General features: G+C 48.0%; 2 protein-coding genes across 3 annotated transcripts in view; one reads left to right on the top strand and one right to left on the bottom strand.

The window, feature by feature from the left end:
• The window catches only part of PDE6A (phosphodiesterase 6A), a 75670-nt gene extending 63707 nt beyond the window's left edge, over positions 1-11963 (top strand). The window contains exons 18-22 of the mRNA XM_052643183.1: positions 7903-7966; positions 8230-8304; positions 8971-9054; positions 11348-11495; positions 11890-11963. Of these exons, the coding sequence (XP_052499143.1) occupies positions 7903-7966; positions 8230-8304; positions 8971-9054; positions 11348-11495; positions 11890-11963 (445 nt within the window). The remainder of the gene's footprint in view (positions 1-7902; positions 7967-8229; positions 8305-8970; positions 9055-11347; positions 11496-11889) is intronic.
• An 8414-nt stretch (positions 11964-20377) lies between these two features.
• PPARGC1B (PPARG coactivator 1 beta) overlaps positions 20378-24501 on the bottom strand; it is a 113991-nt gene continuing 109867 nt past the window's right edge. The window contains exons 12-13 of one of the 2 annotated variants that reach the window (XM_052643076.1): positions 21952-22106; positions 20378-20817 (exon numbers count right to left, since the gene is read on the bottom strand). In XM_052643076.1, the coding sequence (XP_052499036.1) occupies positions 20717-20817; positions 21952-22106 (256 nt within the window). In that variant the 3' untranslated portion in view covers positions 20378-20716. Of the gene's footprint in view, positions 20818-21951; positions 22107-24501 lie in introns of those variants that run through there. The other variant, XR_008199689.1, reaches the window with a different exon arrangement.

Genomic DNA, 24501 nt, shown 5'->3' with positions numbered 1-24501 from the left:
ATGAACAGAGATCATTCTGTCATTTTTGAGATGGCATCCAAGTACTGCATTTCACACTCTTTTGTTGACTATGACGGCTACTCCATTTCTTCTAAGGGATTCTTGCCCACAGTATAGATATAATGGTCATTCAAGTTAAATTCACCCGTTCCAGTCCATTTTAGTTCGCTCATTCCTAAAATGTCAATGTTCACTCTTGCCATCTCCTGTTTCAGTTCAGTTCAGTTGCTCAGCCGTGTCCGACTCTTTGCGACCCCATGAATCGCTGCACACCAGGCCTCCCTGTCCATCACCATCTCCCGGAGTTCACTCAGATTCACGTCCGTGGAGTCAGTGATGCCATCCAGGCATCTCCTCCTCGGTTGTCCCCTTCTCCTCCTGCCCCCAATCCCTCCCAGCATCTGAGTCTTTTCCAATGAGTCAACTCTTTGCATGAGGTGGCCAAAGTACTGGAGCTTCAGCTTTAGCATCATTCCTTCCAAAGAAATCCCAGGGTTGATCTCCTTCAGAATGGACTGGTTGGATCTCCTTGCAGTCCAAGGGACTCTCAAGAGTCTTCTCCAACACCACAGTTCAAAAGCATCAATTCTTCGGCGCACAGCCTTCTTAACAGTCCAACTCTCACATCCATACACGACCACTGGAAAAACCATAGCCTTGACTAGACGGACCTTAGTCGGCAAAGTAATGTCTCTGCTTTTGAATATACTATCTAGATTGGTCATAACTTTTCTTCCAAGGAGTAAGCGTCTTTTAATTTCATGGCTGCAGTCACCATCTGCAGTGGTTTTTTGGAGCCCCCCAGAATAAAGTCTGACACTGTTTCCACTGTTTCCCCATCTATTTCCCATGAAGTGATGGGACCAGATGCCATGATCTTTGTTCTCTGAATGTTGAGCTTGAAGCCAACTTTTTCACTCTCCTCTTTCACTTCCATCAAGAGGCTTTTTAGCTCCTCTTCACTTTCTCCCATAAGGGTGGTGTCATCTGCATGTCACGTTATTGATATTTCTCCTGGCAATCTTGATTCCAGCTTGTGTTTCTTCCAACCCAGTGTTTCTAATGATGTACTCTGCATATAAGTTAAATAAGCCGGGTGACAATATACAGCCTTGACGCACTCCTTTTCCTATTTGGAACCAGACCAGTTCCAATTTGCCTTGATTCATGGACCTAACATTCCATGTTCCTATGCAATATTGCTCTTTATAGCATCGGACCTTGCTTCCATCACCAGTCACATCTACAACTAGGTGTTGTTTTTGCTTTGGCCCTGTCTCTTCTTTCTTTGTAGAGTTATTTCTCCAATGATCTCCAGTAGCATATTGGGCACCTAACGACCTGAGGAGTTCATCTTTCATTGTCCTATCTTTTTGCCTTTTCATACTGTTCATGGAGTTCTCAAGGCAAGAATAATAAAGTGGTTTGCCATTCCTGTGTCCAGTGGACCACATTTTGTCATAACTCTCCACCATGACCTGTCCGTCTTGGGTGGCCCTATACGGCATGGCTCATAGTTTGACTGAGTTAGACAAGGCTGTGGTCCATGTGATCAGATTGGTTAGTTTTCTGTGATTATGGTTTTCATGCTGTCTGCCCTCTGATAGAGAAGGATAAGAGGCTTATGGAAGCTTCCTGATGGGAGAGACTGACAGGGGGAAACTGGGTCTTGTTCTGATGGGCGTGGCCATGCTCAGTAAATCTTTAATCCAATTTTCTGTTGATGGGTGGAGTTGTGTTCCCTCCCTGCTATTTACCTGGGTCCAAACTATGGTGGAATCAGGGCTTCGCTGGTGGCTCAGATGGTAAAGTGTCTGCATGCAGTGCGGGAGACCCAGGTTTGATCTCTGGGTTGGGAATATCCTCTGGAGAAGGAAATGGCAACCCACTCCAGTACTCTTGCCTGGAAAATTCCATGGAGTGAGGAGCCTGGTGGGCTACAGTCCATGGGGTTGCAAAGAGTCAGACACGACTGAACGACTTCACCTTCAAACTATGGTGGAGGGAATAAAGATAATAGCGAATAATATTTCCTGATAAATAGAAATTATAAAGGAGAAGGCAATGGCAACCCACTCCAGTACCCTTGCCTGGAGAATCCCATGGATGAAGGAGCATGGTAGGCTGCAGTTCATGGGGTCGCTAAGAGTCGGACATGACTGAGCAACTTTACTTTCACTTTTCACTTTCATGCATTGGAGAAGGAAATGGCAACCCACTCTAGTGTTATTGCCTGGAGAATCCTAGGGACAGAGGAGCCTGTTGGGTGCCGTCTATGGGGTCGCACAGAGTCGGACACGACTGATGTGACTTAGCAGCAGCAGCAGCAGATGATCTCTGACCCAGCTGCTATACCTGAAAATATAAATTGCATTTATTTTAATAAAGTTTGTAATTTTGTCCTTGAGCTATTAAAAAAAAAAAAACTACTACAAAACAAAAAAGAAATTATAAGAATTCCAATTTTAGTACCCATAGATTGATATCCTTTAATAGAGGGCCACATTATGACATTTGTGGATGGGTCATAGGTACTTTTGCCTTAATGGCGTCTTTCTCCATTTAAATAAATAAAAATCATATTTCATGACTGTTAATAGAAACGCGAATATAATCCAGGCTTAACTCATTATTCATATATTCAGTATTACTATGTTGTTGTTGTTTTTTTTTAAAGAAACTAAAATTTAAATATTTTCACAAGTGCCTAAAAGTAACCTGAACCTACTTAGGCACTGACTTAGAAATAAGTGACCCTGTCATTTTCTTTCTTTTTTTTTTTTACTCTGCAGCTCATCCTCCCCTTCCCCATCCATCCAACCATCTAGAAATGAATGTTAAGAATTTAGAATCTGCCCACACTCTGTCTGTGGAGTGTTTTTCTCCCAGGGCCACTCTTGCCTTTTGAGACAGACCACATTCTGTCAATGGAATGTGTACCTCTCTAAATAAATCCACTTCTTACCTATCACCTTGTCTCTCACCAAATTCTTTCTCCATGAGACATAAAGAAATTGAACTTCAGTAAGTCCTGCCACCGGGAACTAAGGCCCCCACCCAGGTAAGGGATGGAATGATAATGTGGACCCTCCTGACTTCAATCAAGTGAAACTTGGACTCAGTCTTTGCTCCAATTCTGTGCTGAATTCTCTACTCAAGCCCCCTCAGAAATACACATGTACCCATAGTTTCAAATGTCCCCAATTTTGCTAGTTCAGGGAGACACGGCTTTGGGAAAAGATGCCCTGGTGTTCCCCTTATTTGCTGCAAGTAATAAGTCCTTCCTTCTCCACCCTTTCCCCTACCCCATAAAAGAATTTAAAAACAGTATTTGCATTTGAATCCAAAGGCAACCACTGTGCTAAACATGTTCTTCTAATATACATCCTGCAAATAATGGAATAGTGGCCAAGACTTTGTATATAGCTGTTGTCAAGCAGCAATTAAGAGCCACTTAAAACCCAGTGAGCTCATCACCTCGGCTCCAGTGTCACCTGGTACCTGGTATAAGGTGCTCACTGTGTTCAAGAGAGTGGAACTTTGGGAAGGACCAGAGGAAAAGTATGAAAACCAGAAAGACACCAAAAACACCACAAACTGCACAATTCATGAACCCCAATGGTGTGGGGCCAGTCGATTAAGAGCTATTTTAATGGTAAATGCCTCCAGGGCTGCTCTCAGTCCTAAGTCCTCAGCAATCTCTCCAGGGCCTGGCATACAGTGAGCACTCAGCAAAGGTGTGCTGGGTGAGTTAACAACCTCCAACCCCCCTCAAGCCCCAGGCCACGAAGCCCAGGCCTCAGCAGCACCTTTCTGGTGGCCAAGCACCAACTGATCTTATCTGTGGCTGCTTTCCCATTGCGATGATGAAACTGAGTAATGCGATCGAGTGCACATGCTCTGCAAAACCTAAAATATTTGCTATCTGGCCCTTTACAGAAAAAGTTGGTGCCTCCTGGTCTCATGTTTTACAGATGAAAAAAATGAGGCTCAGAGAGACAAAGTGACTTACCTAGTGTCACATGGGCATTCGTGGAACATCAACCAGGTCACCCTATCCCCCTCCCATACACCCACAGCTTTCCTTGGCTCCCTTCAAACTTCCCCCACAGGCTATCCACTTCAGACCAAGGGTAATTCCAGGAAGAGTCTGAATGCCTCGCAAGGGTCCCTGGGATGCTTCCAGGGTCACGCTTCGAGCTAAGGGTCAAGGAGAAGCACTGCTGAGCCTCTCAGCTGAGCAGAAGTAATGTTTGCTTTGGGCCTGGTGCGCAGGAGCCCATCCTGGTGATTAATATGATGCAGGTGATAGTGATGAAGATAAGGACCATGGTAGCACTTATAAAATCATCTTATGTATTGGTCACAGTAACCCCTAGGACAGATATATTGCATTGAGCCCATGAAATTGCTGACTTTCAACTGTTTTATTTTTTTTTTAACTTTTTTATATATAGCTGACAAACAATGTTGTGATAATTTCAGGTGAACTACAAAGGGACTCAGCCATACATATCCATGTATCCACTCTCCCTCAAACTCCCATCCAGGCTGCCACATAACATTGAGCACGGTTTCATGTGGTATATATTAACAGTAGGTCCTTGTTGGTTATCCATTTTAAATTCAGCAGGATGTACATATCCACCGCAAACTCCTTCATCACCCTGTTCCCCATCCTTCCCCCTGGCAACCGTAAGTTCGCTAAGTCTACTAGTCTCTGGTTCGTAAGTACATTTGTATCATTCTTTAGATTACACATTTAAAATGCCATACGATATTTCTCCTTCTCTGACTTACTCCCCTCAGTATGACGATCTCTAGGTCATCCATGTTGCTGCAATCGACTGTTTGTGACCCACAAAATCAGAGTTTTGTACGACCCAACCTAATGTGATTATCTTGTTTCACCAAAGATCAGAGAGAGCCTCAAAGATATAAGTCACTTGTCCTGGATATGACAACTAAGGACAAGAGTGAGGATCTAATTGCTCGGTCTGACTCCAAAGCCTTGCACTCAATTTTATGCTGTTCAACTTCATCCGCCCCCACAATTGATGACTCTCACCCACCTTGAGGATGAGGTTCAAATTCCTCCACGTCTTCAAGACTTACTCTAGCTCTTTTCTGCATAATAACCGCGGTGTCCTCTTTCATCCTGACACTGCCGTCTGCCTCACTCTGCATGTCTAATCTATCCCCAAGTCATGCTGAGTTTACTTTTAAATGCCTTGTCTGTCTGGATGCTTCATTTTATTGCCACATCCATCTCTTGTCTGGACCCTTCAATGGCTTCCTAACTAGGCTCCTGGGACCTTACTACTGAAGCCATTGTGTTGTTCTCTGCAAAATGCAAATATGACCCCTCCCCCACTCTTCAGTGACTCTTCCTGTTGCTCTTAGTATGAAAATGTCCCCTCACCTGGGCTCTGGGTCTACCCTGTTCATCTCAGGTCCCCTCTCAACCCCTCTTCCATCTGCTCCCTGAGCCCCTCCTTGCTTCCAGGCTTTCTTCCAAGGCCTTTGCACTAGATGTTCTCTCTCTGCCTAGAATGTGTTTCCCCTCTGCTCCGTACGTGACTCCCCACAGGCCTCTCTGGGTCCCTAATGCCTAACATAGCATCTTGGTCAAAGAACACCTAAGGCCACAGTGCTGAAGGGAATATAATGCCTTGTCTTTAGGGCATGAAGCTTGGGACTGACTTTTCTGGTGTCCAAGTGTCCCCCACCCCCAGCCCCCATCCCATGCACATATCAAATATCTATCTATAAAACATTTAGGTGTTTCCCTAACTCCTGGGAGTAATTGTCACATGCTTTCTTCACCCAGGGAAAGTAGACATCCAGAGCTCTCCTGTGTCCACTCACAATGTGGACACTGACAGGTAACAAGGAACCAGTGACTCCTGGATGTGCAACCAAACATTCATTTGCTTAATGTGTTTGACAGTAAGTGTAGCAAGTTGACAACACTTAACAGTAAGCAACAGGCATGTGTTCTGATGCTATTACAAGGAATAATGTTTTCCTATGGGACGTCTCTGTGGCTCATATGGAAAGAATCTGCCTGTAATGCAGGAGACCCAGGTTCGATCACTGGGTCAGGAAGATCCCCTGGAGAACGGAACGGCAACCCACTCCAGCATTCTTGCCTGGAGAATCCCATGGACAGAGGAGCCTGGTGGGCTACAGTCCATGGGGTTGCAAAGAGTCGGATACGACTGCACGACTAACACTACTACTGAATGTGTTCCTAAGAAGATGTATGCATTCCTGGAAGCTTATTTACTTAAGGAATTTTTTGAGTTTTTGAGGTTAAAGATAGTTAAACTTGTTAACATTTCATAACTCTTAAGGCCTCCCAGACCAGCTTATGTAACCTATGCCAGATATATCTGGTTAATTATAAAATCATCCAAGTCCTAGTTAGGTTCAGAGCCCCAGGCTTCTCCAACTATCCCCCACAGTCTCTGCCCATCCTCTCACCAAGCGGGGTTGACTCTACCACATGGGGTTGATCCCATGCTCTCCCAGCCAGGGAGTTCAGGCCCTCTGCTGTCCTTCCTGAGCTGCTGCAGCATCTCCCCTTCCTTCCTCCCTGCCTCCCTCCCTCTCGCTGCTCTATCCCACAGGTGCCGCCAAGCAGCTCTGATGAGTCATGATCCAACCCTGAAACGTCAATGCGCTCCCTGCTTATTGGATACACCTGCACCCCCCAGCATGAGACTGACACCCACAGCACATGACCCTGGATTCCCATCCCAGACTTCATACCACTGTGCCCCATCTCTGAAATACCTTATCAAATTCCCTCCTCTTGCTCCAATTCTTTTCACATGGTCCTTCCCTTTCTGTCTTATGTCATACCTAACTATGTAACAATACCTGTCTTACCTTCCTATTACTGTGAAAGTCTTTTTAAGAGTATATCTTTTAATCCTTTCTTTCCTCAGTCCATTCCTCTACTTCTTAACATAAGGCTTCCTCACAATGACCAGGGTTGTCCTTCTCCTTTCATCATGCATTACCTGATGAGGCAAAAAGTAGTTCTCAGGAGAGGAGCAAAAAAAAAATCTTAGATAATACAGTGATCTGTGGCCCTCCAGAGGTACAGTATGTCTGTGTTATTAAAATTTCATGGTGAAGTGGTTATAGGAAAGATGTATAAAAAGGTTCTTTGACAATAGATCAGGGAGGATGAAGAGAAAAAGGTTGAGAAATACTGTTCCATTCTAGTCAGAAGGAACTCTGAGGATGTGATGAGATTTAAATGAAATTGATATTTATAAAATGCCTAGAACAGTGTGGGGCACCTAATGTATGGAAATCCAACATGTGTTCCTGATAATTGCCAGTTTACTGTGCACATGGGCTTCCCCGGTGCCTCAGACAGTAAAGAATCTGCCTGCACTGCAGGAGACCCCAGTTTGATCCCTGGATTGGGAAGACATCCTGGAGAAGGGAATGTCAACCCACTCCAGTATTCTTGCCTGGAAAATTCCATGGACAGAGGAGCCTGGCAGGCTACAGTCCATGGGGTCACAAACAGACATGACTGGCTAACACACACACACATTGTGCACATAGATTTTTACACACATTATCTCATTGAATCTTGCACTCACTCCGTGAAGAAAGTAGCAGTATTATTACAGACAAGAAAACTGCAGCACGGAGAATTTCATTTAATTGCCTAATGCCAAACTCCTAATAACTGACAAAGGCAGGATTTAAATCTGTTTGACTTCAAAACCTGACCTTCAGATGCAGTTGGGCATTGACACCTCTGTTCACAATGGGATGAGGCCACCTACCAGTAGGGGCAGAAAAAGAAGAGATAGATGGACTCAACCAGATATACAGCACTGCCTCCGGACTGATGGATGGTGTCCTTGTGTGCAGGGCCATGATGATGACCGCCTGTGATCTCTCAGCCATCACCAAGCCTTGGGAGGTGCAGAGCAAGGTATGCGCTCCTCCTGTCCTGAGAGGAGGAGAATCCCAGTCCTGGTGACAGCAGCTAATGCAGCTTGGATTCTCTAGCTGCTGAGGCAGCCCACTGCTCCATTATCCTCTGGCAAGACATGGGAATCCCTTGTGATGACATAGCGTGGGGTGGTAGGGCAGGAGTGGGGTGTTTTTTGCTGAGCTGGAAGCCCAAGTGGGATGGGAGCAGGGGTAGGACCGGGGCTGGGACCTGACTCTGTGGAGGGCGTCTGCCTGTTGCAGGTGGCTCTGCTGGTTGCTGCTGAATTCTGGGAACAAGGTGACCTGGAGCGCACGGTGCTGCAACAGAATCCCATTGTGAGTAGAAAAGGGACCTCAGCCTGATACTGGGCGTGTGATCTTGTTCTGGTGGAGAGCAGTGACCTGGCCATGATGGAGAGATGTGCCCCTTCATCCTTGACACACAGATGTGTGACCTTACCACAGAGATGACCTTCCCCTAATGCAGTGGTTCTCGAAGTGTGTTCCCTGGAGACCACCATCAACCTTGTTACCTGGGTACACATTAGAGATGCAAGTCCACAGACCACTCCACCTCCTCCCCCGCCATGCACACCCTGGACCTACCTGGACAGAAACTCTGGGGGTGGGCCCAGCAACATACTCCCTCCCAAAGTTTGGAGACCCTGCTCTAAGGTGTATCCTTGGCTCAGTCAGCTCAGTCGAGATAGACAAGTGGCCAAAACTTAGATTTCCCTTTCAGTTCCGACAGTCTAGGAGTCTACCTCCCATGGCTCTGTGCTAACAGCACAGACTATGCAAGGGGAAGACCTGTCCAGCTGTGAATCTATCGATGTTGAAAGTAAACTTGGCTGGAATGGTCCACTGGCTCCCCACCAGACTCAGGGAGACCAGTGAGAGGGTTTTTGTTTTGGAAGAATGCTTCACTTTATAGGTAGGATGGGTTCCCTGCTGCATCAGCCCAACAGGGGCCCAGTGCAATTAACTCTCTCTCCCCGACAGCCCATGATGGACAGAAACAAGGCAGATGAACTCCCTAAGCTTCAGGTCGGCTTCATCGACTTTGTTTGCACCTTTGTCTACAAGGTAGGTCCTTCGCTTTCTCAGGCCCAACAAAATGTCTCTGATGAGCCTGGGATTCCCAAATGATATCAGGAATAAAAAACCCTGGCAAGTGACCTGTGAGTGCTACTTTACAAAATGCATCTCACCTCCAGTGGCATTTGGTTGTCAGGACAGCCCCATAAGAGCTTCTGTGACTTTTCACCCAGGCCAGAGCCTGGAGCTTCATACATCCTAAGTAAAGGTTGCTCAGTCGTGTCCGACCCTTTGCGACCCCATGGACTGTATAGTCCATGAATTCTCCAGGCCAGAATATGCGAGTGGGTAGCCTTTCCCTTCTCCAGGGGATCTTACCAACCCAGGGATCTAACCTAGGTCTCCCACATTGCAGGCGGATTCTTTACCAGATGAGCCACAAGGGAAACCCAAGAATGCTGGAGTGGGTAGTCTATCCCTTCTCCCGGGGATCTTCCTGACCCAGGAATCAAACCGGGGTCTGCTGCATTGCAGGTGGATTCTTTACCAACTGAGCTATCAAGGAAGCCCAGAGTTGTTCAGTAAATAGTTGTGGGTCAAATGATGTATCATCTTTTCAGGCAGAGACATGGGGAGCATAGCAGATACATGTCCAGTTAACTTCCCCAGCTGGCGGGAATATGACAGGTCACAGTTACTCAACTGTCGAAAGATACTCTGAATTTTCTCTTTGAGCTTTGGCTCAACGTTAAAGTCTCCCTCTTGAGAACCCCGCCATGCCCCTATCCATATTATCTGTGCCACCATCCACCTCCCATTGGTTATTTTTATTTTGGCTACGTTACACGAGGAGACAGATGTCAGAGAGGAGAAATGACAGGGCCAGGACACAGCATCAGAGGGGGAGCCTGACCCTGTATTTGAGGGCTCTTTCTGCTGCGTGGGCGCTTTCCTGATAAACTCATTGTTAAGGAATCCACCTGCAATGCAGGAGACTCCAGTTCGGTTTCTGGGTCAGGAAGATCCACTGGAGAAGGGATAGGCTACCCACTCCAGTGTTCTTGGGCTTCCCTTGTGGCTCAGCAGGTAAAGAATCCGCCTGCAGTGCTCGAGACCTGGGTCTGATCTCTGGGTTGGGAAGATCCCCTGGAGAAGGGAAAGGCCACCCACTCGAGTATGCTAGCCTGGAGAATTCCATGGACTACATAGTCCATGTGGTCACAAAGAGTCAGACACGACTAAGCAACTTTCACTTTCACTTGAGCTGCAGCCCTTCTGCCCGCAGGGGGCGCACGAGTGCATCTCTGATACAACACAGACTAACCGGGATCCTCCAAGCAACAGGGCAGGGTAGCTGATGCTCTCTGTGATCATCAGTAATATACAAAACAACGGGGCCTGGGCTAAGAGCTTTACGTGCATTATCACAGCAACTCCATGAGGTACCGTCCCAATTTCATGGGGACCTGCCCAAGGTCACACGGCTGGTGGCAGAATTGATCTGAGCACAGCTAGCTCTGGCTGAACTCTGAAGTGAACCCTGGATGTGCCTTTCTCACCTTATGCAAATCTCTGCCAATCTGCATCTCCATTTCTTCACCCAAAAATCTAGAAGTGAGGAGTATCATTGTCCCACCTGGCAGGAGTTTTCTGAGGACCAAAGGAGACACAGAGCATCATAAACTGTCTCATGCTGTGCTTAAAGGCATTATTTTTATTCTAGGGCTAAGAGACCGTTAGAATCCTTGTCGCATCTTTGTGCCCCAGACCTTGTATTGGGCCAGGGTCACCCCAGTGAACAAGCAGAGATGTGCCTGCCTCCCCAGCGCACAGCTCCGGAGGCAGACTAGCAGAGGGGGTCACTGCAGTGAAATGTGAAGTGGGAATGTAAGGTTTGGGGAGCTGCTAATAGAGGATTCGACTTACCTTGGGGATCAGAAGAGGCTTCCCTGGGGAAGTGATGTCTGAGTAGAGCCCTCAAGGGAAAAGAGGGGGAAGTTAGAGAGTTCCAGCAAAGCGACGAGCTGGTCTGAGGCCCAGACAGAGATCTGGAATGTCTGGAGGGTTCCAGCTGGTGATGAGGAAGACCACCGGGTCTGGGAGCCTTGTGGAGTTTGTGATCCATCCTGAAAGCCAGGTGGTGCCCCAGGAGGGTATTACGCAAGCGAGGTATGGGACCTTGTGACGGAGGGCCCTGCAGCATCGTCTCCAACACCACTGGGTGATGGAAGCTGCCGCCCCCCTGGGGAAGCTCACTCCAGTGAGGACATAACACACTGTGCTCTGCCTGGAGCCGGATTCCAGGGCTCTGTGCCTGTGCCAGAGGCTCTGTCTCTTGCAGGAATTCTCCCGTTTCCACGAGGAGATCACTCCCATGCTGGATGGGATCACCAACAACCGCAAGGAGTGGAAAGCGCTCGCCGATGAGTACGAGACCAAGATGAAGGAGCTGGAGGGGGAGAAGCAGAAACAGCAGGCAGCCAACCAAGGTTTGCGGAAGCGGGAGGATGGGGGGCCCAACCCCACACACACTGGGCGCTCACGACCACAGAGCCTTACACACGTAGGCCCATTCAGGCCCCTCCACAACCCAATTGCCCCCATTCTACATAAGAGAGCACAGAGGCTCGCAGAGGTGAAGTGTCATGGTCAAATCACACCTCAGCAGTGGCACAGCTTGGTTCCCAAGACTGAGGCTCCCAGCAAAGGAGCCTCCCCTCTACTCCTCCCCAACTGCCCCTGACCAGAGTAGGACAAACTCCAATAGTGGTGGATGTAGGACCTCCAAAGCCCTTGAGTTTGCAACTCTTGGTCCAAACAAGGTCATAGGGAAAGCCCGCGGCAGCCTCCTCTCACCTGGTGTGTCGTCTTTCCTGATTGCAGCAGCCGCAGGAAGTCAGCCCGGCGGAAAGCAACCTGGGGGCGGGCCTGCATCCAAGTCTTGCTGTGTCCAATAGCAGAGCGAGGACCCAGGGCCCAGGCCGGCCCCACCCTTCATGAACGAGAGGACCCAGGCCGGTGGGAAACTACACTTCACCTGCTCGAGAAGTCAGAGTTGTGGGGCTTGAAAACTGAAAGAGAATTTAGTTTACATCTTTCCTAGTGGCTTTCAAGCCTCTTTTTCAGCTGTGAGAACTTTTTATTGAGTGACAACCGACGTTTTAGCTTTCACAGACCCAAACATTAGTGCGGGACTCACCTACTTACCTAGAATCTTTTGTGTTCTTATACTTTCATTTTATGGTACACAAATATGCAACCATTCACAGAAGTAGAGAATTACACAATGAATTGACTCCTACCCGTCAAGCAGACTCGAACAGCAGGATTTTTGCCGCATTCGCTTCATCTGTCCTTTTAGAGTTTTCTTTTTTTTTTTCCTTAGCTGAAATATTTAAAAGCAAATTCCAGGCATATCATTGACTCCTGCATTACGCATCTTTAAAGATGAATGGGTGTTTTCAAACATAATCACACCATGACCACACGCCACACCTGAACCCCTAATATCCAGGTGTGGCAGATACTGTGATGAGCTGCCCAGGCCCTTTACACAGTCTTTACTGAAGACTGTGGTCTCAGCAGTGATGAGCGCTGTCAACAAGCAGCCCTCAGACTCAGTCCCTTCGGGATCACCTCATCCCCAGGGAGACAGTTTGCCTGAGGGGGGTGGCCTGCAGCCAATGACAGATCCGTGCCAGGTGTTAAGGCCTAGCCGTATTGGCTCAACCCAGGGCAGCTTCGCAGCAACAACACACACATCCAAGATGAAAGGTCCTGGGAGACGCCACTCTTCACTGCTCTCACTGGGAGTAAGTAAGCAAAGGAAAATGTTTCAAGTTCACCCAAATATGGTACATAATTCAAGTCTCTTTTCCATAGTCTCTGTCCAGAGACTGTTTCACAGTTGTCAACTGGCAAGTGTCTGCCTGAAACCATAATGTCAAAATATCTCTTTTAGCACATATATGTAGTATGTGTGTGTGGAAAAGCAGATATACCAAAACAAGGGAGTCCTCGTTCAGAAGGTGGTATAGCTTTATAAGTCATACTGGCAATAAGTTGGTAATGGAACAATGTTATGGGAAGCAAGTCTGAATGGTTCCTTGTGATCCATGAAAAGTGCTATGAAGAAAGGACAAGCAAACTTGGAAAGTTTTGGAGAGGCACCCTGGGCTGAGGTCTTCTCTGAGAGATGACCCTGAAACTAGAAGCCTTTTCCTAGTTAGTAGCCGGAGCAACCCTCAACAAGCACATAGGACCCAATAAAGAAAGACACACCTGGGCAGAGCTGTGGGTGGTATTTTCTTTTTAATCTCCATAGTGTATTTGTTAAGTTTATTTATAAGCAGATCACTTCACTATTTACAGTACATGAGCATAGAGATTCTACAGTTTTTGTGATGTAAACAATAACTCCACAGTGGAGTTTGAGAAAAGAAGCCAGTTCTGAAGTATTTACAGACATTAAAATAGAACTTTATACTCACAGAATAATAATACATAGAGCAATTTGGTTAAATTATCTATGAAACTATAGAATCTGACAATGTACAAATACAGGAAAACATTTTCTCATTTAGAAGGTAAGACAGATAAATCACACCAGAAATAAAATAGGGACAATGACAACCACAATAATTAAAAGCAAAGAAGTTTTCTTCCTTGCCTCTCACAGATAAAGTATTTATATAAATAAGGACACAACCCAACAAAATGGAAAAAATATATAAAAAATCCTCTACCAATTAAAAAAAATAGCAAAACTAAAAACTCGATTCTCAATCATTAGCAGTGTCCTTTAAAAAATTAAAATTTAGCTTTCTATTATAAATAACAAAGCAGATGTGTCCCTCTGTGTAGGTGAAATTCTTGCACCTTTCTCAAGAAATGCATCAATGTAATTCCACACACACACACACACACACACATAAGCGTGCACACGTGCAGACACACACACACACACACACACAGCCTTGCACTCACGCACCCCAGGCTGTAGTTACCTTGTTGAGCTTCCTAATAAATAATGCCCCCTACGGTAGTACCCCTGGGGATACCCAAACCTCACAAGGTGAGCCATTCCCTGGTTTGACCCTGTTACAGAGCCGAGGAAAGCCCTGGCTTCCTATTGCTCAGAATTCTCTAGGCTCATGATCACACCAAGAGAAAAGGATTTGAGTCCAAGATTTGGAAATGCTGGAAGGGACCATAGGGACCACCTTGCCCAGTCAATTAAGGCTAGCTACAGACACCATCTCTTTAGAAACCTGGGGTGGGTGGGGTGAGAAATCTTGGGGTGGTTTCAACATTAGCAGCCAGCTCTGGAAGAAGTAGATGCTCCAAGCCAATGCTAATGCTAATATCGCAGCACAAGGAGGTGAAGGGGGTGGGTGGGTGTGAATTTCCGGAGCAGACTGCCCCACATCGCACTTCTGGATGGTCATCTTCCACTGAAACCATTTGGAAATCCAAGCAGTCCACTTCCCTGGTCCACTGACCACCCTGACCACACACCCCTTGAGATTTCCAACCTCTTTCTGTTGGAATCAGAACATTCCTCAAGAAACAAAGTTGGGAGTAGTTTATGACTTTTTATTCCTAACACAAAAACATTTGACAAGATTTTTAAATACAAAATACAAAACAAGCAAACAAAAGCTGTTTGGCTATTCAGTAGACCATATCAAAGGCCACGGCCAGGCTCCCCCCAAAATCCTCATGCACAACCTCTCTGCTTGTCCTGAGGGTCCAGTGGGGGCCACCTGGCAGAGGTTCACTTATAAGGTCAGCAGCTGGGCTGCCAGTATTGCAGTTACAGTAAACCCCTCCTGGGCACTTGGGCCGGGTCCACTCATGTTTCCGCTGCCCTCAGGAGAGCTAGTGTATTTTTCAGTCTGAGTGGTTGCTTCTGGGGCTTCTGACTGGTGTTACACTGGGCTCTAAACACACAGACAGTTCACTCATGTCCTTGCATTTCATTCCCAACATTGGTGTTGGACTGCAAGGTGGTCGAAAGGCTTTATTTGCCTTCTATCTGGGTAGCTGGTGGATACAGTCTTTGGCCACTAGATGGCGACTAGACATTGATAAGGCAAAGTGCTGAGGTGGAAGCTGACCAATCCCTTCAAAAGTCACCCATGAGCAAGGCCGGCAAAGTGGAGACCTGGAGGATCCTTTGACAAAACATACAGCACAGAGGGGGTCCTAGCTATAAAACACCTTTTGGAGGCGTTATTGAATAGCCCAGGGACTGACCACCTGCAAAACCCTATTCTTCGAGCCCCCAGTTTGGGCAGTTGGATTTCTGTGCTGCTTCTGAATGTGAAAGGCATTCTGATCAAACAGAGTTTTCTGAAAATCTGCCCCACAAAATCTCAGAGCCTCAGCTACCACTGCTATACCATTAAAGGAACAAAAAACAAAAGCTGCCCTAAACATATGCAGTGTGATCCATGCCTCCTGTTGCCCCGTATGTTTTACAATCATTTGAAACAAATGTGTGAAAAGTACCTAAGTTAAGCTGTTTTGCAAAAACAAGTGTATTGCTAGTATTGTCTGACAGCAAGAGAGAAACAGCCAAGAGGTCACAACATTCAGATTGAAAGCTGTTTGGTGGGGAGGAAGACAAAGCTAATATGAGATTTGACATCGCCACCCAGCCAAGCTGGGGTTTAACCTCTACCCATCCCCACCAGAAACTATGGCTTAGATCTGTCCTGGGGAGCTGGCCTCCTCATATAAGGTTACTCGGCCAGGACCATGTGGATTTGAATTCCCTGCTAGTTGGTAACCTTGCAGAGAACTCTCACCCTGAACATGAGTTGGGCGCAGCCAGAGAATGGAATTGGTTTCATGAGTTAATGATGGCTTCCTGGTGCTCCAGGATGGGAATCTTAGCCCATCAGAGGTGAAAGAGACTTCAGCGCTCAGCCCATCCAATACTCATTCCCATCTGTAAATGAGGAAACAGAGGCCCAAGATCACATAGCAAGTAAGAAACATTGGGTTTCTCACTTTAAGATGGCTTATAGGTAAGTGACTTGCTCTGCAAACCCATTTCAATTGGCTGCGCTGTCTTCATTTTTTTTTTTAACAAAAATAGGTACCAGATCAAAAAGCACTGCTCCATTTCTTTTAGGACTGGCCCTAGGATGGGCTCTCCCTCGGCTGATGTCTATGAAGGCATCTCTGCCTTCCTCCCTCACCGGCCCCTTTCCTGGCGCCCTGTCCCAGTGCCTAGGAGAGGACCTCACATCGCCCAGGGAGATCCATGTTTGCCAGTGGAGAAACATGGAGCCAGGCTTAGTGTCATGGGTTTCTCAAAGTGCTTTTATTGGTTTAATGCAAAGTCAGCCTCTGCCTGCTTCCTGGGCATTCCACAGCCGGCTCCCAGGGGCCCTCCACTCTATGTCTGTTTCGAGCCAAGGGCATCTCTATGCACGAAGGTTTCCCAGCTCCCGAGCTCTCCCTCCATTTACCCTGTACCCCTGGACTCAGCAGACAGTCCTGGAGCCCATCTATGTGTGCAAACGTCTCAGGGACTTGGGGCCCAGCTTAAACATATTGCACATAAGCACTAGCCAGGTTCCTTCTGCCCCAATGGGAAGGACCCCTCTTCTTTGGCCATTGAAACCGTTAGGTTCACTTTATTTGCTACTATACATTCAACTTCTTTCCTTGGTCATGTCTGAGGACAATTGCTAAATCACAAACGGTTTAAGAAAAGACTGCAGTTTCGACATGAGTGAGTCAGATCAACAAATCCTTTGGGGTTGATTCTGCGTCACAGCTGGGTCATCCCATTGCTCTAGCTGGGGGCTCGGCTGTCATTGCAACTGAACCCGAGGCCTGAGAGAGGGTTTCAAGCTGTCCATGCAGAAGGGCTGCACTGTCATGCCGTCCCTGTCCCCTCAGCGTGCATACTGCATACGCCTAGAAGAAATCGCTCTCCAAACATCAACACAGGCTTTCGGCGAGACAGATTTCTTATTGCATCTCTTCCCACATAAAGACCTGAGTACCGAGTCTTTGCAGTTCAGAGCATCCCCCACCCCTCCCTCTTCCCACCCTGGAGCTCCCAAAGCCCCGCCTCTCTCCTGAGCACATTCCACACACAGGGCTATGAGAGCTCACAGCAGCTGCAAACACCTGACTGGTGCTTTGTATTGATACCTCAAAGCAGTGTTCTGATTGGGGGTCAAGGTGTGATGGGGAGAAGAGGGTCAGGGCCTTAGCTGCACTCCATCCACTCATATTCTTTACCTCTTTGATGCATTTTCCTTCATTAACCAGAGCCCCCGAGAGTGAGGATTCTGATTCAGCCTTGTACCGACTGAGGAAGGAGATGGAAGAATTCCACTTAGCATTTAGATGGAACATATTTGGAAAACACCAGCACGGCACAGAGATGGACAGTACAACCTGCCTTGTGTGGGTGGCTACTAACACAGTCTACTGTAAGCGTGTATGGCAATCACATGTAAACATGACAGAGAGCAAACACGAGGACAGAGCTACAGTGAGATGCTTGCCAATGGCAGCTGCTCCCTCTGGGTGACTCCTTAATTTGGTGGGAAAGAGACCAAGGCTGACTGGTTTTCCTGGAGAGGCCTTGGAGTCTCCTTGGTAAATAGTACACAGCACCGAATGAGTCTTCGGATGGAGGTTGTCTGCAGGGTTGGTCAATTTTAGAACTTGTATCCTTTTACGTATGGGATGGTAAGAAGAAACTGCTTGATGCCCTCGGCAGGCACCCTCTCCCATCCACAGGCCCCAGCCCCCAACCTTAAGCATATCACGTCCCAGGACTAAACTCAAATCTCTGCTCAAGGGCTACTGTCTGACCACCTTCAAGTGCCTTGTATTAATCGGAAGTGAAAGGGCGGCTTCAGCTGACCCAGTAGAGGGAAGAAACTTGTCCTTCACTAAAAATCTGCATTTCTTCACCCTAAGGTACCACCTGCCCATGGTAGAACCCCTGGTCTAGTGCAATCAGGGAAGAAGCAAACAGGAGAGGCTCAGAGATCTTCTAGTCCAACCCCTCCTAGCACACTGAGACTGAGGGAGAGGAAGGGACTCTGACTTATTTAAGTCACAGAGTTAGTTCTTGGCAAAGCCAGTACTCAACGCAGCTCTCTCCACTCTGAATGCATAGTTCCTTTCTATTTTTTCCACAGGATGAAATTTCAGTTTACTCGTTGGTGCAAATCAGGAGTTAGGGGAGACATCAGGTGGATTTAAATTCTATTCCATTCCATTCTATCCCATAATGATTTACTGTGTGCCTACTGTGTGCTAGGCAGTGAACAGCTATAAAGGGAATTTATAACGTACAGACTCGTGCCATGGAAATTCTCCTTTTTGGTCTATCCTTATCAACCCTGCCTTCTTCAAACATATTCCTGTCCACTATTCCTCTTGGCCCCCACCTCCAAGCAGGATCGTGTCAGAGTGGTACTGGGAGTCCTGTGCCAAGGGACGGCTTAAGGGCAATCTTCTCTCATAGATCAGGACATGACGGACAGGGATGGGCCAGCATGAAACCTGGCCACCACAGGGTTCTGTATGACAGAAAACTTTCAAAGATTAGACCAGAATGTCAGATGGGTTAAACTCTGATCAACTAGTCATGACTGCTCAGAGCACTGTGATGAGGATTGTTGAGCATGATCAAGTTCAAAGAACATGAGTGCAGTGGTCAACTAGTCATGTCTGCAACTGCCCAAGGATGTGGGAATAGTGGCCCATGTGCCATGTACTTGCTAGATACCACCTTAGAAGCCACAGCTATCAGCTGGCAGGGACCTTAGAGATCAGCCTGACTAATTCTCCTCCTTGGTCCATTTCACATAAAAAGAAAACTGGGGTCTAGAGAGGTGAAGTGACTTGATACACAGGAACTCAGAGATTCCCTGTTTCTTCCAGTGCCATTGCTCTCCAACCATCTCTGTGGTCTTGAAGTATGCTCACCTTTCAGGAGAGGTTTACTGGCCCAGTTAACCTACTGAGGTATTTTATAATCTTAAGAACATAAATAGAAAACCCAAACCCCATAACTACCAATTGCCAAAGAACAAAGCTTGGCTTTAGTAATAGATTATATCACTTTGTTTAGTTACATGAGCCAAGTTCAAACTTTTTTAAGCAGCAGGATCTTTTTCTTTCAAATACAAAAACTCCCCAAGGAACTCTGATGTGTGAAAAAGACCAAGTTGGAGCCACTCTGTCTAAAGCTGTAGCAGTGCGCTCTCACCCTGCCTGGCCATGCTCCCCCTCACAAATGGCCCCAAAGGCACCTCCTGAACATCCAAGGTGGACATGGCTTTGATACCACTCAAGAACACAAACTTTAAAATAAAACCCAATGAGAATGTTTTCTAAGTTGGAAAGGAGCTTGGAGATTGTCTTATTTATCCCCATGCCTCACATCCCCTCCTGCTCCCTGTTACCCCTGCCACCTAAACAACTTCACAGGTGAAGAAAAAGGAAGTCAAGCTGAAGGAGGATGAGGTGGTAGCTGGCCCCAAAAGGGTGACTGCTCCCAGATCGTCTCTCCGCATCACTCCAGGTGTGTCCCTGAAGCTCTGATGGCATGTCCACAGGTGTAAGCACACCTCAGGACCCCTTGGATCAAGACTGGTGCCAAAGCCTGAACTTGCCCAATATTGACGAGAGAGCTGCCAACTTGCCCCCCAAAATGAGCCTGGAGGCGCCTAGCCTGTTGTACTTTTCAGTTGAACCCACTTCTACCAGTCCTTGCAACTTTGCCTCTTTACCCTAGCTAAGGCAGGAGGAGGGGCCTGGGCTGGGCCACTAAAGTCTCACAGGCTGTGAAATCCTGGGCAAGTCATTTTGCCTCCTGGGGCGCTGCTGGCCTCACCTGGAAAACAGGAATAATGCAGCTCACCCCACCTTCTTTCCAAGGTCCGCGGGGATCTGGGCACTCATGTCCAGGCACAAACTCTAAGTGTGAGCTGGGCACCGACTGTAAATGGACCCCAGCTTGCTCAATGAGAGACAAGGCAGCGCTCGGCAGAACAGGCCCAGAAACAGGCCCTCTCTCCATCGCTCCTGACGGTGGCTGCATGCCACTCCTCCCTGGTAACCAGGCTTCCGGCCGCCAGCACTTCTGGGGCCTTCCGGTAAAGGGAGCAGTGCAGGTCAGTGGCAAACACCTCGTGACAGTGCACAGTTAACAAAACCAAGGAAGCAATATAAGAATCCCAGGCACAGGACATCTGAGCCATAAATACATTATTTTAAGGATATACTTTTTTTTCTTCAATTAGAAATGAGTTTATAATCCTGATTCTATTCACGAGTAACAATTTCATCATCACACACTACAGACGAGAAATGGTATGGTGAACACAGCTGCACGTCTACGAGGGGACGTCGGTCGGGGAGGAAGGGGAGGTGGGTGCCAGACCAAGCATCTGGCGTGCACCCAGGACACCCGTCGGAAGCGAGGACACTAATGTGGCAGTGGAACATCAACACCATGGAAACTCACAGACAGAAGCAGCTTTGTTCAATGTAAACATTGATCTTTTTTTTGTTTTAAAAGGACAGCAGTTCTGAGTTTCTCTCTCTCTCTCACGCGCTCGCTCTCTCTCCTTCTCATATACTTAATTTCTTTGAAAACGTAAACATTTTGGAAGGGCCTTGTCTGAGGTATTGAGGTATTCCTCGAAGGTTAAGGCTGTTATCAGTGCAGGCTCTGCTGGGCCTCCTTCAGTAAGCTGTCAAAATCCATGGCTTCGTACTTGGTTTTCACTGACGCAGGCAGGGCCTCTTCTGAATTAGAATCTGGGCGGGGGTGGAGGAGTCAGTGAGAGGGGAAGGCAGAGCGATTCAGAAAGCCTGCCAATCAGAAAATCTGCCACCAGGGTCAGCCCCACGGAGCGGAGGTGGCCTGAGGTTTCAGACAGCAGTGGGCAGTGGCTCTGCGCTCCTCCGGGCCACCTCTGCCATGTGGGTGGTGTCTTGGGGGCTCGGCTGCCCTGGTTGCAGGCTGGGGATGCCTGAACCAGAGCCCTCCCTCCAGGGCTCCTTTCCCGCTCCAACAGCCTCTAATTCTCCTTCCCCTAATGGTTTCTTGCCCTTTAGGAAACCAGTGCAGAAGTCACATAAGGCAGACAACTACGATGTCCTCAGTGTGTGGCTGGGGAACAAGTCAGGAGCACTGCCTGGCCAGCTGCCTCCGGGGTCTCCTGACGCTCAGATCTGCACTGTGGAGGCTGCAGCAGACTCTGGCCTACCACGAACTCTCTCCCAAATTGTACTTGTCCTTCTTTACCAACTTGTCCCCAGATGCTAAGGGCATGGTGACAATATCGTTTCGCTGTGGCCCAGTAATGGTCAAGGCTGCTGCCTGTCAGGGCCACCATGGATGGCAGGGCGGCTACCGGCCCTGTGAGGTCACAGACACGGCAGCCGTAGTTCTGCCCCCTGGCTGCGAACACGAGGCTGGACCTTCCAAGGGACCATGAGAGGCTTCATCTCTTTGGTACCAGTCCTGGCATAGGGCAAGATGGGCCAGAGGCCAGAAGCAAAGCAAGAGGACAGCCTCCAGGCTGAGTGGCTGCCAAGTTATTCCCACCAGCATGGGGGAGCCTGGTCTTCCCCCATGGCTCAGGGGTAAAGAATCTGCCTGCCAATGCAGGAGACATGGGTTCAATCCCTGGGTCAGGACAATCCCCCGGAGAAGGAAACGGCAACCCACTCCAGGATTCCTGCCTGGGAAACCTCATGGACAGAGAGCCTGATGGGCTGTACTCCCTGGGGTCACAAAGCGTTGGACACGACTCAGCGACTAAGCAACAATCACAGGGCAGCCTGGGCATGGGAGCCATGTCCAGAGGGGGCTTTCGGTTCAATAAAGGAGGCCACTGCCCCCAGAGCTTTGGGTATGAGCGGGAGGCACAGGGCCTGCATACTCACCGTAGTCAGTATAGCGGGGCCAGCAGAAGTGCCGGAGCCCCCCGTAGCTCAGCTGGAAGGAGGGCTCGCTGCGCTTCCTCAGGGCGGCGCCATTCCTCAGGGACAGGGCTGCGTGCTCAGAACACCGGTAGGTGATGAGGCCATGCTTCTCACCTCTGGAAGGAGAGGAAACGGGCAGCGTGTCACTGGGCCAGCCTGGTGGGCACTGTCAGACCAGCTGCTACCAGGTGAGGAGCGGGAAACCACGAGTCATGAGTCAATGGCTCATGACTGTGCCGCATGGCTCCCCGAAAGACATGATGACGGTCACTGGGTTGGCAATAAAGCACTAGTAAGTGCTGGCCGCCACCCATCGCCTCACATGCTCTTCACACCCGTGACCAGGAACTCTGGGATGAGGAACAGGCTCTGAGTTCAGGATCTGCCCAAAGACAGGGGGCAGAGCAGGGACTCACACCCAGGCTTCCTGCCGTGAAATCTGAGGCTCTTCGTGGTCCTCTCTATTTCCTTCATGATCCCCATTTTTCAGGATCGGCCACACCTACGCTCCATCCTACCACCCCCGCACGCTTCAAAGTCAGCCTCAGCTGCCACTTCCTTTTCTTAATTAAACGTTCGTTCATTTCTTTGGCTGTGCTTGCAGCGCGTGGGCTTTCTCTAGCTGCGGCACTCGGGCTGCTCTTCTTGGAGCTCACGGGCTCCAGAGCACATGGGCTCAGTAGTTGTGGCAAGCGGATTCTCTAGCTGCACACAGGGTCTCTAGCGGTGGCACAAAGACTTAGCTGCCCCATGGCATATGGGATCTTAGTTCCCCGACCAGGGACTGAATGCACGTCCTCTGCCTTGGAGGTGGATTCTTAACCAGCGGACTACTGCGGAAGTCCCTCAGCCGCCACTTCTTTGGCTGTTAACCTGTCCTTCGCCTTCCCTAAGATCGCTGATTTTGCACATACGTCTCCTCCTTCACGCCTGCCTATTCAGCTTTCTCTCCCTGCCCTCTGACACCACCACCTGGTGCTCAGCTGGGCTCAGGGCACCAGGGAAAGGCACAAGACAGTGACCCTCCTTGGCTGTAGTGATTGTTCAAGCATGAACCTGTCACCCAAAACAGAACCCCGAAGATTCCATGCCATATCTTTGCTGGAACTCCTGCTTCCCTGGGTAGGAGATATGCATACTGCTGGAGATAACCACATTGCAAGCATGAGGGAAGCCTGCCTGAGAGAATGCCAACGTGAGGGGGACCTAAAGTCAGATCTACACTCATCAGTTCCACAATCAAATGAATCCTGATCTATTGGTCTGCTACTCAGACTCCTCAAGGACAGCACCATCCTACCACTCAGCACAGGCCTACAGACCTCGAGTGCCTCACAAACACTCGACTGAACTGCGTTTCCTGACACCTCTCTGAACCAGGCCAAGGCTGGAACCCTCTGACTCTAAATATCTGAGACTCCTGAGTACTCTTTAAATCTTAACAAACTGAACCGTCTCCTTAGAGATTAATTTGCTTGCTTTGTTTTTACATGGGATACCTTCATGGGATATCCTGAAGACTGCACAGAATGTACATAGTTTAATTTGCGTCATGACTTTTTAAAGCAAATTATGACAAAAATGCATATCATAAAATTTACCGCCTTTATTATTTTTCAGTGTATGGTTCAGTTGTGTTAAGTACATGCGTGCATGCTAAGTGGCTTCAGTCGTGTCCGGCTCTTAGTGACGCTATGGACTGGAGCCCACCAGGCTCCTCCACTCATGGGATTTTCCAGGCAAGAACACTGGACTGGGTTGTCATTCCCTACTCCAGGAGATCTTCCCAACCCAGGGTTTGAACCCATGTCTCTTACATCTCCTGCACTGGCAGGTGGATTCTTTACCACTAGAGCCACATTGTGTTAACTTACACTGTTGTAAGATGGATCTCTAGAAATTTTTCATCTCGCAAAACCGAAACTTTGAACCCATTAAACAGCAACGCCTTATATCCTCTTCTCCCAGCCCCTGGCCACCACCATTCTACTTTCCATGTCTGTGCGTTTAACTCCTTTAGATCCCTCATGTAAGCGGAATCACACAGTATGTGTCCTTTTGTGACTGGCTTATTTCACCCAGCATAATGTCCTCAAAGTTCACGCATGCTGTAGCACGTGACAGGATTGACTCTCATCCTTCTTAAGACTAATATTCCACGGCATGCATATACATCTTGCTTATCCATTCTTCTTGAGTTGTTGCCAACTCTTGGATATTGTGAATAATAGTGCTATGAACATGTATGTGCAAATACCTCTTCAAGATCTTGCTTTCAATTCTTCTGATTATATACCCAGAAGAGGAATGGCTGGGTCAAATGGTGATTTTATGTTTAATTTTATGAGGAATCCCCATACTATTTTCCATAGTGGTTGCACCTTTTATTGGCTTGTTTGGGTTTCCATAACATCGGTTGGAAAAACCCAAATGAACTTTTTGGCCAACCCACTACATTCCAACTCACAGCGCACGAGGATTCCAGTCTCTCCACATCCTCACTTGTTACTT

The sequence above is a fragment of the Budorcas taxicolor genome, chromosome 7 (genome assembly GCF_023091745.1).
Source record: "Budorcas taxicolor isolate Tak-1 chromosome 7, Takin1.1, whole genome shotgun sequence".
NCBI classification, from domain to species: Eukaryota; Metazoa; Chordata; class Mammalia; order Artiodactyla; family Bovidae; genus Budorcas; species Budorcas taxicolor.
The sequence above is the reverse complement of the archived record's forward strand: the minus strand, read 5'-3'. Positions and strand labels throughout refer to the sequence as shown.